This window comes from Homarus americanus, unplaced genomic scaffold (genome assembly GCF_018991925.1).
Source record: "Homarus americanus isolate GMGI-L3 unplaced genomic scaffold, GMGI_Hamer_2.0 scaffold4060, whole genome shotgun sequence".
Classification (NCBI taxonomy): domain Eukaryota; kingdom Metazoa; phylum Arthropoda; class Malacostraca; order Decapoda; family Nephropidae; genus Homarus; species Homarus americanus.
Window position 1 is genome coordinate 81,770 of NW_024746161.1, and position 15,585 is coordinate 97,354.

The following is a 15,585-nucleotide window of genomic DNA, read 5'->3' on the forward strand; positions in this document are numbered from 1 at the left end:
GGTGCAAATACCTGGGAGGCCTGTGATCAAAACCATAAGCTTATTTAATTAGTACATGAGTTGACCATTCCATACTGGCTGTAAAGTAGGATTTCAGGATCACTTCCTCATTTTTATACAGAATATTTTAACATTTAGCCAATGTGTTTGATGTGTAAGTTTAATAACTAAAGCTGATGACTTTGTTTTAACCTTCAACCAGTGACTGATGATAAAACATCTCTGATGATGGCTGCTGTTAATTATTATTCCTATTATTATTATATAAGCTTCAGAAGTTTTGATGGATATTATAATTTTATTTAAATTGCGTATTGTAATTAAAAGTAAGAAATATATTTTGTTTTTATTGTTTGCAACTACAGTTTACACACCTCCAGCACCACCAGGGTGTTCGATGTAACACCATCACAACCTGTGTTTTATGAGTTCATGTTCCCAGAAGATGTAGACATGGTATTGGTGAAGGTGAATGCTGAGGATGACTTCTGTGCCATGGTCGCTATTCAGAATATCACAGTAAGTCAAACTATTTTTTTTCCTTAGGTCTTCCTATTGCTTCATATAATTATACTGTACGTATATGAAAAAAAACAATGGGAGTCTTTTAGTTCCCATAAAATGTGAAATTTCTCTAAATTTTATGTGTTTATGAAATACTGTAGCTCATTTAAATTGTTCATTTTCACAGTGTCCAGTGTTTGACAGTGAAGAGAATGTTGAGTATGGCAACTCCTACCAGACCATGACCTACCAAGCTGGTATTACAGTCAGGGTTAGTGGAGGGTTGGAGATTTGTCCCATACACATAAAACTTCATATATTTGATGCTGTATTTACATGCAGACATATATAATATTTTCCTACATACATAATATTCTTCAACATTCCTCTTAGTCTTTGTTTATTTTATTTTAAACTTTGAGAATCCTTGTATACACTTACATACTGTACAGTATTTATTAAGTCTAAGTGGATTTTGTATCCAGTTTGTGTTTTGATTTGTGTGTATAATGCAAGAAGTGTGAAGATCTTAACATTAACCCTTAACTAGCAGCTAAAAATTCCCTACATGGCTGCTGTCCCATTAGCTAACTTCCACTGCTGATGGCTGCCATATAAGGATTAATTAAAAACCATTATCCAGTTCCTCAGAGTGACAGCTGCTTTTCTCTTTCTGCCCAGAAACTAGATTACCCCAATGGTTTGTATATACTGGTGGTAATGCTGTCGACTGACGAAGCTTGCTCTGCCACATTCCAACACGTATATCGCAATAGGAAGAAAACAGTCACACTCACCATCGAGGAAAAGATTACCAAGCTAGAATATCTTGCCGCCATCTTTGCCGGCCTTGGTTACTGTGCGTTTTTTTACATTGTAACACTCGTCTTGGCTTGTATATCATATGTCAGGTAAGAAGTGCCAGTACTGTATACCTGCATTGTCTCTATACCATACATGCTGAACCAATTGTAAACTTGTATGAAAATTTTTCTGAAAAATTGCTATCTATCTATTTATCTATGTATCTATGTCTTAAGCTATTTGTTCCATCACAGAAATCAATGTTTATTTTATTAAATGAGAAATAGGATTAATGTTGAGAAGATTTCTATTGTTTATTCATTTTCTGTTTGCATTCTTTTGTTATGAAATTTCCCTTTAAACAGATGAATATTTTTTTGTTATGGATTTTTCTTCTTTTTTCACTCATCACAGAAATGGCCTTAAGAAATGATCTAATTTTGGTGGGTTTCCTATTTGATATGACACAAAGAATTAGCTAGCTTGTAACTATCTTTCAATGATAACAATCACATTATTCAACAGGAAAGGTAAAGGAATTTGTGACTGATACAGAGATAGTGATGGTAAACCTCTGAAACATTGTGCAGAGTTTGAGAATGTATGAATGATTGTGAAGAGCTTGAGAATGTATGAATGATTGTGAAGAGTTTGGGAATGTTTGAATGATTTTGCAGTTTGAGAATGTACGAGGTCTGTCCAAAAAGAAACCGAACTTTTCAAATAGCACGCCAACGAGCCGGCCCAGCGTGCTCGCGATGGGAGCACTGTGTAGCGGTGACCTTAAGCTTTGGTCTAATACTAGCTGCATCACGCTACGTCAATTAGTCATCGAGCTACATGCCCTAGAGTGAACGTGTGTTTAGTGCACTTGGTGATTTGTTGCAAGTTGAACAATGAAGGATCTTGAAGAGCAACGTGTTTGCGTGAAATTCTGTTTCAAATTGTGAAAAACTTATAAGGAGACTTTTCAAATGTTGCAACAGGCTTATGGGGAGTATTGTTTGAGTCGTATGCAATGTCACGTGCAAAGGAAGAGGCCTGAGGCGTGGATAAACAAGTCCTGGATGCTGCACCATGACAATGCACCTGCTCACGCGTCACTCCTTATCCGTGACTTTTTGGCGAAGCACGAGACGACTATCGTCCCCCAGCTGCCCTACTCTCCAGATTTGGTCCCTGCGGACTTTTTTTTTTTTCCCAAAGTTGAAATCCACCCTGAAAGGTCGCCGATTTCAGACAATAAAAGAGACAGAAGAAAATTCGCTACGAGACCTGCGCACCATCCCTCAAAACGCGTTCCAGAACTGGAAAAAACGTTGGGAGCCGTGTATCAACAGTGGAGGGGAGTACTTTGAAGGAGACAAGTCTGATTAAGTTGTAAGTAAAGCAATAAATATGTTTGGTTTCTTTTTGGACAGACCTCGTATGAAACAATTGTACAGAGTTTGAGAATGTATGATGTCAATACAAAGAGAGGCTGTAATGAGTGATGATCAAGACAAGAGGCATCAGTGGAAATGGCTGCGGCATATTAATTTCAATACTGTGTATATCTGTGTTCTGGAGAATGTAGGGCCCAGAAATAATGATAAATGTTTCACACATTATTATGTTGATAACTTATAAAACTATATATTGCAGAGCAAAGAGGAAACAGCCTCGTGAACGTAGTCTGTTGGATGACTCCATCTTGGGAACACCAGAGGATCATAATTCCCCAGGGCCATCACCCTCTTACAGAGCTGTCAGCACCAGTGAAGGTTAGTGGATGAGATTCTATAAGTGGTGTAGTTAGAAAACCTTAAATGTAGACAGCACCTCCTCTAACGGATTAATCACTTAGCAGACTCTCTTCAAGATTGTATCTTGTCCGTGATGAGAGGTTACATACAGACATTATTAATATGTTTTAATGTTTTCCCATGAGAAATATTTGTGTTATAGCCCTGATATTTTACATATTATTTGTAACTACCTTATAGTACAGTAATAATATTTTTCAAGAAAATTAGACACATACCGTATATCTCGGCTTATAAGACGGAATTTGAACATTAAAAAAAATCTGCCCAAAGTTAGGGGGTCGTCTTAATCACCAGGTATAAAATTCTTACCTCTTAAATATTGTGGTTTAGTGTGTCAAGAGTGTTGATGGAAACATCGTAAGCCACTCACAAGGCCCTACCACTAATTATTTTATACTGAAACTTATGTTTGGCAAGCTGGATTCAAATTAAGATTACCGGTATATTAAAATAATAAAAATGTATTATAAACCTGTCTAACATACCGTAAAAGAACAATATACCCCTGTAATAAACACAGCTATCATCACACACCCCTCCCCATGCCCCCCCCATTTGCCAGTGAGGAGACAAGAAAGGGAAAGTGACCGCGAGATTGGGCTATTTTTAGCCGTGGAGGTGGTCAGTAATGCATATCGGTATATTTACTGATAATAATACTTATCTCCTATAAATAATTAATTTAAAATTTATTTTTTTACAAGGAATATTCAGTAAATGACTGCATTAATTCTTGAAACTACCGACAGTTAAATACAGACGCTTAAGTGACGTCACTAGTGTTTACACTACACCAGCCGGTAACATTTGATGCCATTACTTGAAGTGAATTGGCCTTATTTTAAGTAACTAACCATAAATAAATACAAAAATTAAAAAAAAAGATCAAAAGTGAGAAATAATATACTGTATGTATGTTGTGTTGTCAAAGTAAGAGGAACAATTGAAACTGCAATTGTGTGTAAATGAGGCAGAAAGTCAGGTCAGCAACCTGGGACTTGGTCACAATTTTCGTGAAGCCATGTGGCAGCAGGGTCTACCATTAGACAACACATTATGCTTCCAATATCTTCCCAGGCGGTAGTATCTACCTGTTTGGTAGCTGCCTACTACCTACACAATTTTTAGTAATATTACTTTGATACATGATAAATTAGACAAACAATGAAAATAAACATCAAATTTAATTACCAAGATGCTTTCCATTGGCAGCTGTAAGAGGGGGAGATGGGCTATTTTTATCCCGTCTTTGTGTCTGAAGTGGCCAGTAATACCATATATTTACTGATCATAATACTTATCTCCTATAAATAATTAATTTAAAATTATTTTTTTTACATAGAATATTCAGTAAATGACTCTTTTAATTCTTGAAACTACCGACAGTGGTAAATTTAGGATGGCAATGATGAAGAAGAAGTCAGGTCATCTGATTCGGAGTTTGATTCTTAATGATTACCATATATGTGTAAGGTGACCACGTCAGGTCATGTTATCTATCCCCAAACGTGATACCCCTTCTCTCATTTGCCTTGTCCAGTTGTTGAGTTATCACTCCATAAGCAATAGCACTCTCTCCATGTGAACACTCCGGTATATTAATATCCAGCTACCATAAAACCTCACCATGGCTCCAATTGTTAAATGCAGGAGATATGAAGCTTGTTTTAAGCTGAAAGTGATAGCATATGCCCAGTCACACAACAATTGTGCTGCTTCAAGAGAATACGGTGTAACTGAGAAGATGGTGCGGGATTGGAGATCAAAGGAACACTTGCTACGAAGTATGCCCAGGAATAAATGTGCAATGAGAAGAGGCACTGCACACTGGCCTATTCTAGAGAAGCACGCAGTAGACATGGTCCATGAGCAGCGTCAAAATGGATATATTGTATCAAGAAACATGATACGTATTGGGGCACTTAAGTGGGCTAAACAAAATCAAGAGCACAACAAAGACTTCAAAGCCACGGCTTCATGGTGTAGTCGTTTTATGGAAAGAAGCAATCTGGTACTGAGGCAGAAGAAAAAATAGCTCAAAAATTACCAGCAGATCTTAACTGTAAAATTGTTAATTTCCATCGCTACATTATACAACAACTTAAGAAACATTGTTATCCATTAAGCAACATCGGGAACATGGATGAAACACCTATGAACTTCGACATGGTCGGTAATCATACTGTTGATACAAAGGGTGCAAAAACAGTGTTAGTGAAAACAACAGGACACGAAAAGACACGGTTTACATTAGTACTTTCATGCATGGCAGACGGAACCAAGTTGAACCCAATGCTAATTCTCAAGAGGAAAACAATGCCCAAAATCAAGTTCCCGGCTGGAGTTTTTGTTCACGTCAACGAGAAAGGGTGGATGGACGAACAAGGAATAAAGTTATGGATTGATCATATATGGTGTAGGCGACCTGGTGGCTTTCGAAAACAGCGTAGCCTCTTAGTATGGGATATGTTCGCGAGTCATTTAACAGAGGGAACAAAAACCAGCATGGCGAGGAACAACAGTGACATTGCAGTTATTCCTGGTGGATTAACTTCAGTTGTACAACCACTTGATGTTTGTCTAAACAAACCATTCAAGGACCGCGTTCGTGAACAATGGAACAAGTGGATGATCAGCGGCAAAAAGTCTTACACGAAAGGTGGGAATATGCGTGCTCCCGAACTGGATGTACTGTGTGATTTTGTTATCAAGGCATGGAATGATATTAATGTGGAAACAGTTATCAAGTCTTTTAAAAAGTGTGGAATATCTAATTCAATGGATGGTATGGAGGATGATATGTTGTGGGAGGACGAGGATGAAACGGAAGCCGAAGCCACGTCATCTGATTTGGAGTTTGATCCTTATGATGATGCAACCATAAATGTATCTCAGGATGTACTTGAAGAACTTATGATATAAGATGTTGATGATGTGGATTTTGAAGGTTTTTAATACATGATGACGTCAGTAATAATCATGTGCTAATAACATTTTTAACTTGTCGGGTAATTTGCTTTTAAAATATTGTGAATTGGTAAATTAAATGTGTGCATGTGTATATATGTATACATACAGTATATATAAATATGTTTGTGTAATAAATGTATGTAGTAAGTACGTAATATTTTTTCACTCAAATCCTAATGAAACACTACTGGAGAACATTCCTTTGTCGCAAAACAAGTTTATAAATTAAAGAAAATAATTATAGTGTGTTTAATATATTACAGTATATTATAAATAAATAAATAAACAAATAATTCGGTAAATCTATTTCAAGTAAATGGAAACTAAGCAAATAAATGTTGTTTACCAAGACCCTTCCCTCTGGCTCAGGGTGAGATGGAGGGTACCTACGTAGATAAGAAGGCTATTTATAGCCCGTCTTTGTGTCTGAAGTGGCCAGTACCCTAATGCACCATAAATAATTAATTTAACATTTATTTTGCATACATAGAATATTCAGTATACATGACTGCGATTATAAAATAGTGTGAATGAGTATATTAAATATATATATGTATATATATATATATATATATATATATATATATATATATATATATATATATATATATATATATATATATATATATATATATATATATATATATATATATATATATATATATATGCTGACTCAGTCTGTACTCACCCCTGAAGATGTGAATTACACGAAAGCGCTTGGGATCTTCGTGTTTTCTTCTTTCTTTGTGGTTATCAGCATATACCTAGATCACGCGCACCTACAGTGATTTTCTTGCATATATATATATATATATATATATATATATATATATATATACACAGTATATATATATATATTGTTACGAATTGGAGATTTAGAATATAGTTAAAAGTCTACCCAGATCCCAACAGGCAACAATAATAAAAAACAAAGACAATCGGACTATAAAAGGGTAGACAAAGGATGCGAGTTTTTGTTGTGTATAATAAAGTACCATAAATTCCTTAACAAAATGTTCAGCTTTCTATAATTTACCCTTAACCATACTTAACCTAAACATTAACAGTATATACATATATATACAACATACAACAATTTTGAAGCAAGTGGACGCGGGGAGGCAATATAGGATAACAAATACTTAAGTGCGGAGCTGAGATGGCTGACGAGTAAGGCTGAGTATTGTAAAAGACAGTAGATAGTCACTGTGCCGTAGGTTTCCAGGATAGGTGATCCTGTGGTCACTTCCCAGAGTGAACTGCCCTCTCATCGAACTGAAGCTGATGAAGAAGACTTGAGGAGGTGACGCAACAACCACGATATGGAGAAGGGAAACCCAGAGTGGTAACTAAGAGTAGTCATACTCGGGTTTCGTCCCTAGATGGCGTTGCTCGTGGTGCTGGGTAGGCAGATCAGGACAATAGATGGCGTGGTTCGTAGTGCTGGGTAGGTAGATCATGACAATTGATGGCGTGGTTCGTAACACACCCCTCTCAAAGACCGAGAAGGAGGTGATCACCAGCGCTCTGGAGAGTAGCTGCTGCATTTCACCGAGCTGGGATAAAGTGAGTCGGTATCTGTTGTCTGAACTTTATGTGCCGGACTTCAGAGATTATAGGCTGGTGAGGAGAGCCCAGCGGAGATTCTGGTTGAAGGTCTTGTTGGTTTGGATGAACGTGTGAGTGTTATGCTTCCGTGAAGATCAGGGTTGTTTGTAGGGCAAGACTGGAGGTAACATTCAAACTTCTTTATTGCCAACACCAGAGCCAGGGCCTTCTATGGTCGGCAGTTGGTCTGATGTTTTTCACCCTGGCGAGTGCAGTGCCGCTGGTGCGGGCGACACTGCGGTTGGGTCGGGTGGTGTGTTTGACATCCTGGTGGGAAGCTTTGAGTTCTTCTCGGCCCTTGGAGCGGGCGACAAGATGGTTTAACGTTTAAGGGCCCTTGGGTCTCACCACAACATGCTCAACGATATGTCCCCAGGTATGTCACTGAGGCCCGCCCAAAGCAGATTTAGCCAGGTTTATGGGTAATCCAGTCTCTTTGCAGTCGTGGAGAACAGTATCTCCAAAAGTACCAGATGTTTGCCCCAGTCCCACCTAGGTTCCGAATTAGGTAATTGATGGTCTTCTGGAATGTGGCTGGAGCATTAGAAAAGCCAACGCCATAACCAAATATTGAAAAAAGACCCAAAATGGGAGTTATAAACGGCTGAGATGGTTTTGTTCGGTCCGTGAGTCCCACTTGATAATATCCTTCAACAGGTCCATGGTAGATATAAAATTTCGCACAGCCTATGCTGCTCCATGAGATTTTCTAATCAAAGGTAAAGTGGTGGTAGGAGTCTGAGACAGTGACCTGGGTTCACTTACGGCACCGGGCACAGAAACCAAAAGTGCTATCGGTTTTAATTGAGAAGGCAAGGTGAAGCCTAGGAAAGTACTAGGCTCAGCTTATGTTATGTTTTAACAAAAAAATCTACCTTTTTCAGTTAATCTCTTTTTGTGTGGATTTTAGTCGATATGCTTGATTGCCCAATGGGTTGTACATCATCTGAGATCAGCTTAATATCATGTTTAAGTATATTGCAAAAACCTGGGAGGTCTGACGGACTTTAGGAAATGTTGATAATAACTTAGTGGAGATCTTTTTGCTTGAGATGGATTCAGAACAGAAAAAATACTCATCCAAGTTGTTAGAGCATGTGACTGTTAGCAGGCCTTCTAGGTGAGAGGGAAGTCTAAATTCTCCAATAGGTCCGCCACACCGTTCCTGCTCCGCCCTGAGCCAAACGATGTAAATATGGTGGTGTCATAGCCTCTGGGATGTCTTTCCCTGACTGCCTGAATGGTAAAGTTTCACAGAGATAAATGTGGTGTCGTTGTGAATCTTTTCTGAGATCAGAGTATGGACTATATAGTTGAGGGAGACAGTTTATTAGCATTGATTTGAAAGTTTTGATGGAACCAAGCATAAGCAAACTTTATCATCAGGGTGGTGTCAAGATGCAATGGTCCACACTGAGGCCCTTCTGCATCCTAAAGATGACTCAGATTGTTGGGCTTTAATGAGCTCATCCTTACTAATGGTCTTATTGTACAGATCTTCTGTGGGTAGGGAAGATATTGAGTGGCTTGAGATGAAGAGGGCTCATTTTGGCAGACTCCAGACCGGGTGACAAGGAAGAGTGGGTGGCAACAGTTTTTGAAGGGGTCAGTGGTGGAGCTGATGCGGCGTGAGAGTCGATTGTCTTATGTTGGGAACTACCAGATCTCCCACCAAGCCGCCACCTAATAATAAAATGAATGGCCAACACAAAGCACTGATCTTCTCCTAAATGGCTATTTGCACTTCCCCAGTAATCAAGGACATTGAGGTGCACTTTAGCTAAGGGATAGGAAAATGTATGAGGAGACTAGAAATTAGAATACCATTAGTAAATGTAGATATATTGGTAACGACGTTAAAACAGGAGTGATAGATTGTGCGCCTGCATCAATGAGGCATACTAACAGGGAAAGAACGAGACCCCCATGATTGGAAATTTTCCCAGGTGAAAATGAAGGAGAAGAGATCCTGATGGGGCCTTCTGGCTGGTGGTTGCTATTGGTTTGAATTTGGGATCCAGGGAACTACTTTTGTGAAGTTCGCTGACACTTTGGGTGTTTATGTCTGGATCGGGATGGCCTGTGGAGCTTTTTTTACAGTGCAACAACAAAACGGTTGCATCGGGGGGGTGGGACCTTTCACCTACCACTCACGCCCATGCTGTTATCATCAGAGGAGGACCTAACATGAAAACAAATGCCCCACAGTGAGATTCCATTCAGCAAGGCGTAGACGATCACCCAGCTCAGCCAAGAGACGCTCCTAAACAGTCTCCCACGTTTCCTCCACATGCTTCAAGATGAAATGGTATGTTGCTTCCACTCCTCCAGGACTACCAAGTTGAATGTAAATCCTGAGGTGGCCAATGTTAAGAAAACCTTCCAGATAAATTAATTATTTGTCAAAGATAAGATAAGTGGATTACCCTAGCAATTGATCAATAATTTGCAGTGATAACTGTGAAAGTCCTAGGAAACTACCCAAGTTATACCTAGGAAATTACACTTTGCGAATATTGTTCTCTGATAAGATAAATAGATAAGAATAAGAGATTTAAAAGAGGAAGAAGGACAGTCATTATTTGTTATGATCCCGGATTAACAACCCTTGAGTAAACAGGAAGGGCGATACGGGCATTAAATATAAATAGATCCGGATTAACAAACTTGAGATACTTGAAACAGGAAGGCGATACGGGTGATTTATATAAAGATCCGATTAACAACCCTTAGATACTTGAAACAGGAAGGGCGTGATACGGCATTTATATAAAGATCCGATTAACAACCCCTTTATAAAACAGGAGGGGCGATACGGCAATAATATAAAGATCCTCGATTAACAACCCTTGAAAGTTACTTGATTGTCAATCTTAATGAGATGTGGTAATGAGAAGAACAATAATTGAGGCTTTATAATTGCGGAAGTCCCTGGGGAGAGCGGGCATCCCAAGATATCATCACCCTAAACTAGTGACTATGGAGCCAAGGTAATGCATTAAACAGATCCGGATTTTCCTTTACACTGAGCAAGACTTATGCTATCTACATCAAGCACAGTTTGGTCATTTAGTGTGTTTTATGACACTTGGAACTCTAATATTCTATCAGTTTGTCATTTCCTTTTACTGGTAATGGTGGAAAATACATATGTACACACAGTATGAAGGAAACTTAAAACCACCGAAAGCAAATTCAGAACAGAAAATGTATAGCTTAATTAACACTGAGTAAACAAGGGGGAAGGAATATGGCACTTTTAGTCGCAGATTCTGCCAGCAGTCACAATGTTACGAGTGGGATTTAGAATATAGTTAAAAGTCTTACCCAGATCTGAATGGTATAAACAACAAGATAAAAAACAAAGACAATTGGACTATAAAGGGCAAGTAAAAGATGTATTGATGCGAAGTTTTTGTTGTGTATAATGCAAGCAATTACAATTCCTTGTATCAAAATATTCATAGCTATGGACCATTCTTTTAACCATACTTAACCTAAACATTAACAGTATATACATATTTATACAACATAAACAATTTTGAAGCAAGTTGACGTGGGGGAGGCAATATAAGATTACAAATACTTAAGTGCGGAGCTGAGATGGCTGACGAGCAAGGCTGAGTATTGTAGAAGACGGTAGGTAGTCACTGTGCCTTAGGTTTCCAGGATAGGTGATCCTGTGGTCACTTCCCAGAGTGAACTGAACTCTCATCGAATTGGAGCTGATGAGGAAGACTTGGAGGAGGTGACGCAACAACCAGGATATGGAGAAGGGAAACCCCGGAGTGGTAACTAAGACTAGTCATACTCGGGTGTCGTCCCTAGATGGCGTTGCTCGTGGTGCTGGGTAGGTAAATCATGACAATAGATGGCGTGGTTCGTAGTGCTGGGTAGGTAGATCATGACAATTGATGGCGTGGTTCGTAACAATATATACAGTACTCCCTCTTTATCGACAGGGGTTACGTTCTGTAGACGGCCGTCGATAAAGAAACCGTCGATACCGTGATGGTTACGTAATTTTTCTAACTATTATTAGCATATGTTGAATAAATGTACCTTTAAGCATTAATGCGTTTCCTTTACACATAACCTTAAATAATAGTGTATAAATAATAATATAATAAGTGGACAAAAATACTAGCAAACTTACGATTTCATTTATTGAAGTGAACATCGGTCCTTACAGTAAACAATACAGTGTACAGTATATACCAGTGTGATGATTGAGGCTTATTAAAAGCCTGACCAGTCAGATAGTATGATGGAGTCAAAGGTCTGCATCTTCTTGAGGGTGTGGGCAGGTAGAGTCGTTTGGGAGGCATGGTGATATAAGTTGATGTGATGAACCACCAGCAAAAGTTGAAAATCAAAGACTGTTGCCCACGCGGCTTGGCTGATGTCTGTGTTCAGGGAAGGCGGGCCGCGGGTAGACGCTAGTCACGCCACTAGTGCCGCCTAGCGGCGAAAGTACAAACAAGGCCCGCAGAGTTCAAATAAAGCCAAAATAAAAATCCGTTGATAAAGAGGGAGTACTGTATATATATATATATATATATATATATATATATATATATATATATATATATATATATATATATATATATATATATATATATATATATATATATATATATATATATATATATATATATATATATATTTATAAAAATATGTATATATTTATATATATATATATATATATATATATATATATATATATACACCTAGACCCTGACTTACTACGGGTTAGGGACCCAAATCCAGGTCGTAAGTCCGACATGGTCGTAAGTCCATCATGGTCAAGTCCGACATAAAATTTTTATTAAAATCTACAATGAAATACAGTACAGTAAAAAGTAATGAATAATGATGAATGGATACAGTACAGTGAAAGTAATAAATAATAAGGAATGAATACAGTGTGACTGAGCACTTAACCTTTAATGTAGTCAGCTGAATGCACATGGGGCCCCATAATTTTCTAATTATACATGGAGACTACATTAACTGGAAACGTTTCGTATCGAAATGCGTAGAATATTTAAAAATAATTTTTTTTTTTTTTTTTATCTATATCGAGGCGGTCGAAGTCCACGTAGTCGTAAGTCGGGTTCAGATATATATATATATATATATATATATATATATATATATATATATATATATATATATATATATATATATATATATATATATATATATATATATATATATATATATATATATATATATATATATATATATATATATATATATATATATATATATATATATATATATATATATATATATATTGATAACCACAAGGAAAAGAAAAACACGGTTCCCAAGCGCTGTAATTCACATCTTCAGGGTGAGTACAGTGATTTACTTGCATATATATATATATATATATATATATATATACAGTGACCCCTCGTTTAACGAACACCTCGGTTAACGTAATTTCGATTAACGAACTGCCTTCCATAAGGATCTTCAATTCGGTTAACGAAAAAAAATTCAGTTAACGAAGTTCTTACGAACCTACCTCAACATGTTTTCGCTTGCACTGACCGGGCAACCAGCTTTAGTATCAGTCCACCAACACATTAATCGGTTCTAGGGCTTAAATTCCTTACTATTTTAGTAAATATCAAGAAGTTTATACTATTCAATAATTTTAAAAGTTTAATATTCAATTTTTTTGTCATTTTAACAATTATTGAACATAATTGAAGGTAAAGTGACTAGTTTAATGCGCGGCATCCAGCCTGTTAACACAGCAAACAGGAGTTAGTCTCTCTCTGTTTTCACTGGAGGTAACATCTTGCTTGAGACTCTCTTCAACTAAATGCTTTTTTCTGTGTTTCCAAGCAAATTATTGGTCATTTTGAAATTTATTTTACATATTGACAATATATAATGCAGTGCAGTGTTGATTTAAAGAAAATAATCTTGAATATAATCAAGAGAGTCAAAATTTATGGGTGAATGGCCATGGGGTGATTCTCTTCCACCCCTAATGCCTTCTCCTCTTCTCTCCACCCCTCATTCTAAATCCCATCATCATCATCATCATCATCCAGGAGCCTTTCTACATAACAATAATCTCAAAGTAAGTGAACTTTTCAATATTTTTGTTGTATATATATATATATATATATATATATATATATATATATATATATATATATATATATATATATATATATATATATATATATATATATATATATATATATATATATATATATATATATATATATATATATATATATATATATATATATATATATATATATATATATATATATATATATATATATATATATATATATATATATATATATATATATATATTAAGTACGTAATCTTTTTCACTCAAATCCTAATGAAACACCACAATTAGAATACGGTGGTAGCTGTTGTATAAACAGTCGGAACACAGTCCCACCACCGAGACGTGGGAACACTCCCACCACCGATCGTCTCGTGCGAAGCAAGCGTATAAATTAAAGAAAATACTTGCAGTGTGTTTAATATGTTACAGTATATTATAAATAAATAAATAAATAAATATATCGGTAAATCCATTTCAAGTAAATGGAAAAATTTTACTCGACACCGACATTAGTTCCAGTTACCGGTAAATAGCAGACGCTTAAGTGACATCACTAGTGTTTACACTACACCAGCCGGTAACATTTGATGACATTACTTGAAGTGAATTGGCCTTATTTTAAAAAACCAAGGATGGTTGGTAAAGGACGACTGAGTCAGTGGGTAAGTGTCACATTTGGGGTACTGGTCTTATACAGCGATTAGAGCTCAAAAGCTACTTTTTAAATGGAAATTTGGGGGGGGGCGTCTTATGCACCCCGACGCCTTATAGGCCGAGATATACGGTACATTTTGAAATTTGGATGTTGTAATATGTTTCTGTGGAATAATGTTGAATCTCATACATTGTAATGTTAATACTACAGAGCACTACCCACCACTGCCTCACACCGCCTCAGATTCCTCACTGGATGAAGATGACATTGACATGCTCACTGATGCAGAGAGTGATAAGGATATTTTCAGGTCTGTTGTAAATTTAATTGTAAAATCTATCCTTTCACACTCCTTGTATTGTTATTTATTTTTTTTTCTGTTCATATTTAGAATTGTCATTAGGCATTTTAGGAAGATATTGATTTGGGAAAGATGTCATCTTTCCCTTCTATATATGTGTGTAGCTAATTTCTAACTCTGAAACATAATCTAAGTGTGCTTTTTGTGCTTGAAGCTGTAGATAGTCATAGCTTGGGAAGGGCTTTATGAAACTTCTCCTTTGTCTCTCAACCTGTGATGGTGTATAATCAAATTTAAAAGCACCATCATCTAATTCCTAGTTTTCCGTAAAGTTGGAGAATAGATGGAAAAGGAGTAGGTCGCCTGGGAGGTTTAGTAACTTGGATAACCATTCATAAACTAATGTAGTACATTATGGTTAGAAGCCCAATTCCAAACTTTGCCCACACTAGAACTGTGAACAAGTTTATCATTAGAACCACCTTGCCATGTTACAGGACCAAGACTTTCTTGTATGTAAGTGACTTGGCTCGAAAGGACATGCGGGTCTTGACCAAGAAGTCACAGTTGTACATATGGGGTCTCCTAACTGTTGGAGTTTTTTATGCTGTTCCTGTGATTCAGCTGGTCATAACATACCAGAAGGTGAGTTCTCTGCCCATTATCTTCAGAACAACAGCTTCAGTACTTTATATAATTCTCTTGAGAATTGATTTGTATCATTTTCATCTTATGATAGGATGGCAATAATTGGCCAGTTGATACATCAGACTGAAAGTTTATTATTCTGTTCATATCAGTTGATTTTTTCTAAAATATGTTAACA

General features: G+C 36.9%; 1 protein-coding gene across 2 annotated transcripts in view; it reads left to right on the forward strand.

The window, feature by feature from the left end:
• The window catches only part of LOC121879137 (SID1 transmembrane family member 1-like), a 132,032-nt gene that overhangs the window by 57,819 nt on the left and 58,628 nt on the right, over positions 1 to 15,585 (forward strand). For both annotated transcript variants that reach the window (XR_006091278.1, XM_042385734.1), the window contains exons 4-9: positions 366 to 519; positions 692 to 775; positions 1,186 to 1,415; positions 2,953 to 3,071; positions 14,669 to 14,768; positions 15,257 to 15,404. Coding sequence is in view for 1 of the 2 variants with exons in the window: in XM_042385734.1 (XP_042241668.1) it covers positions 366 to 519; positions 692 to 775; positions 1,186 to 1,415; positions 2,953 to 3,071; positions 14,669 to 14,768; positions 15,257 to 15,404 (835 nt within the window). In the remaining variant the exon portion in view is untranslated. The remainder of the gene's footprint in view (positions 1 to 365; positions 520 to 691; positions 776 to 1,185; positions 1,416 to 2,952; positions 3,072 to 14,668; positions 14,769 to 15,256; positions 15,405 to 15,585) is intronic.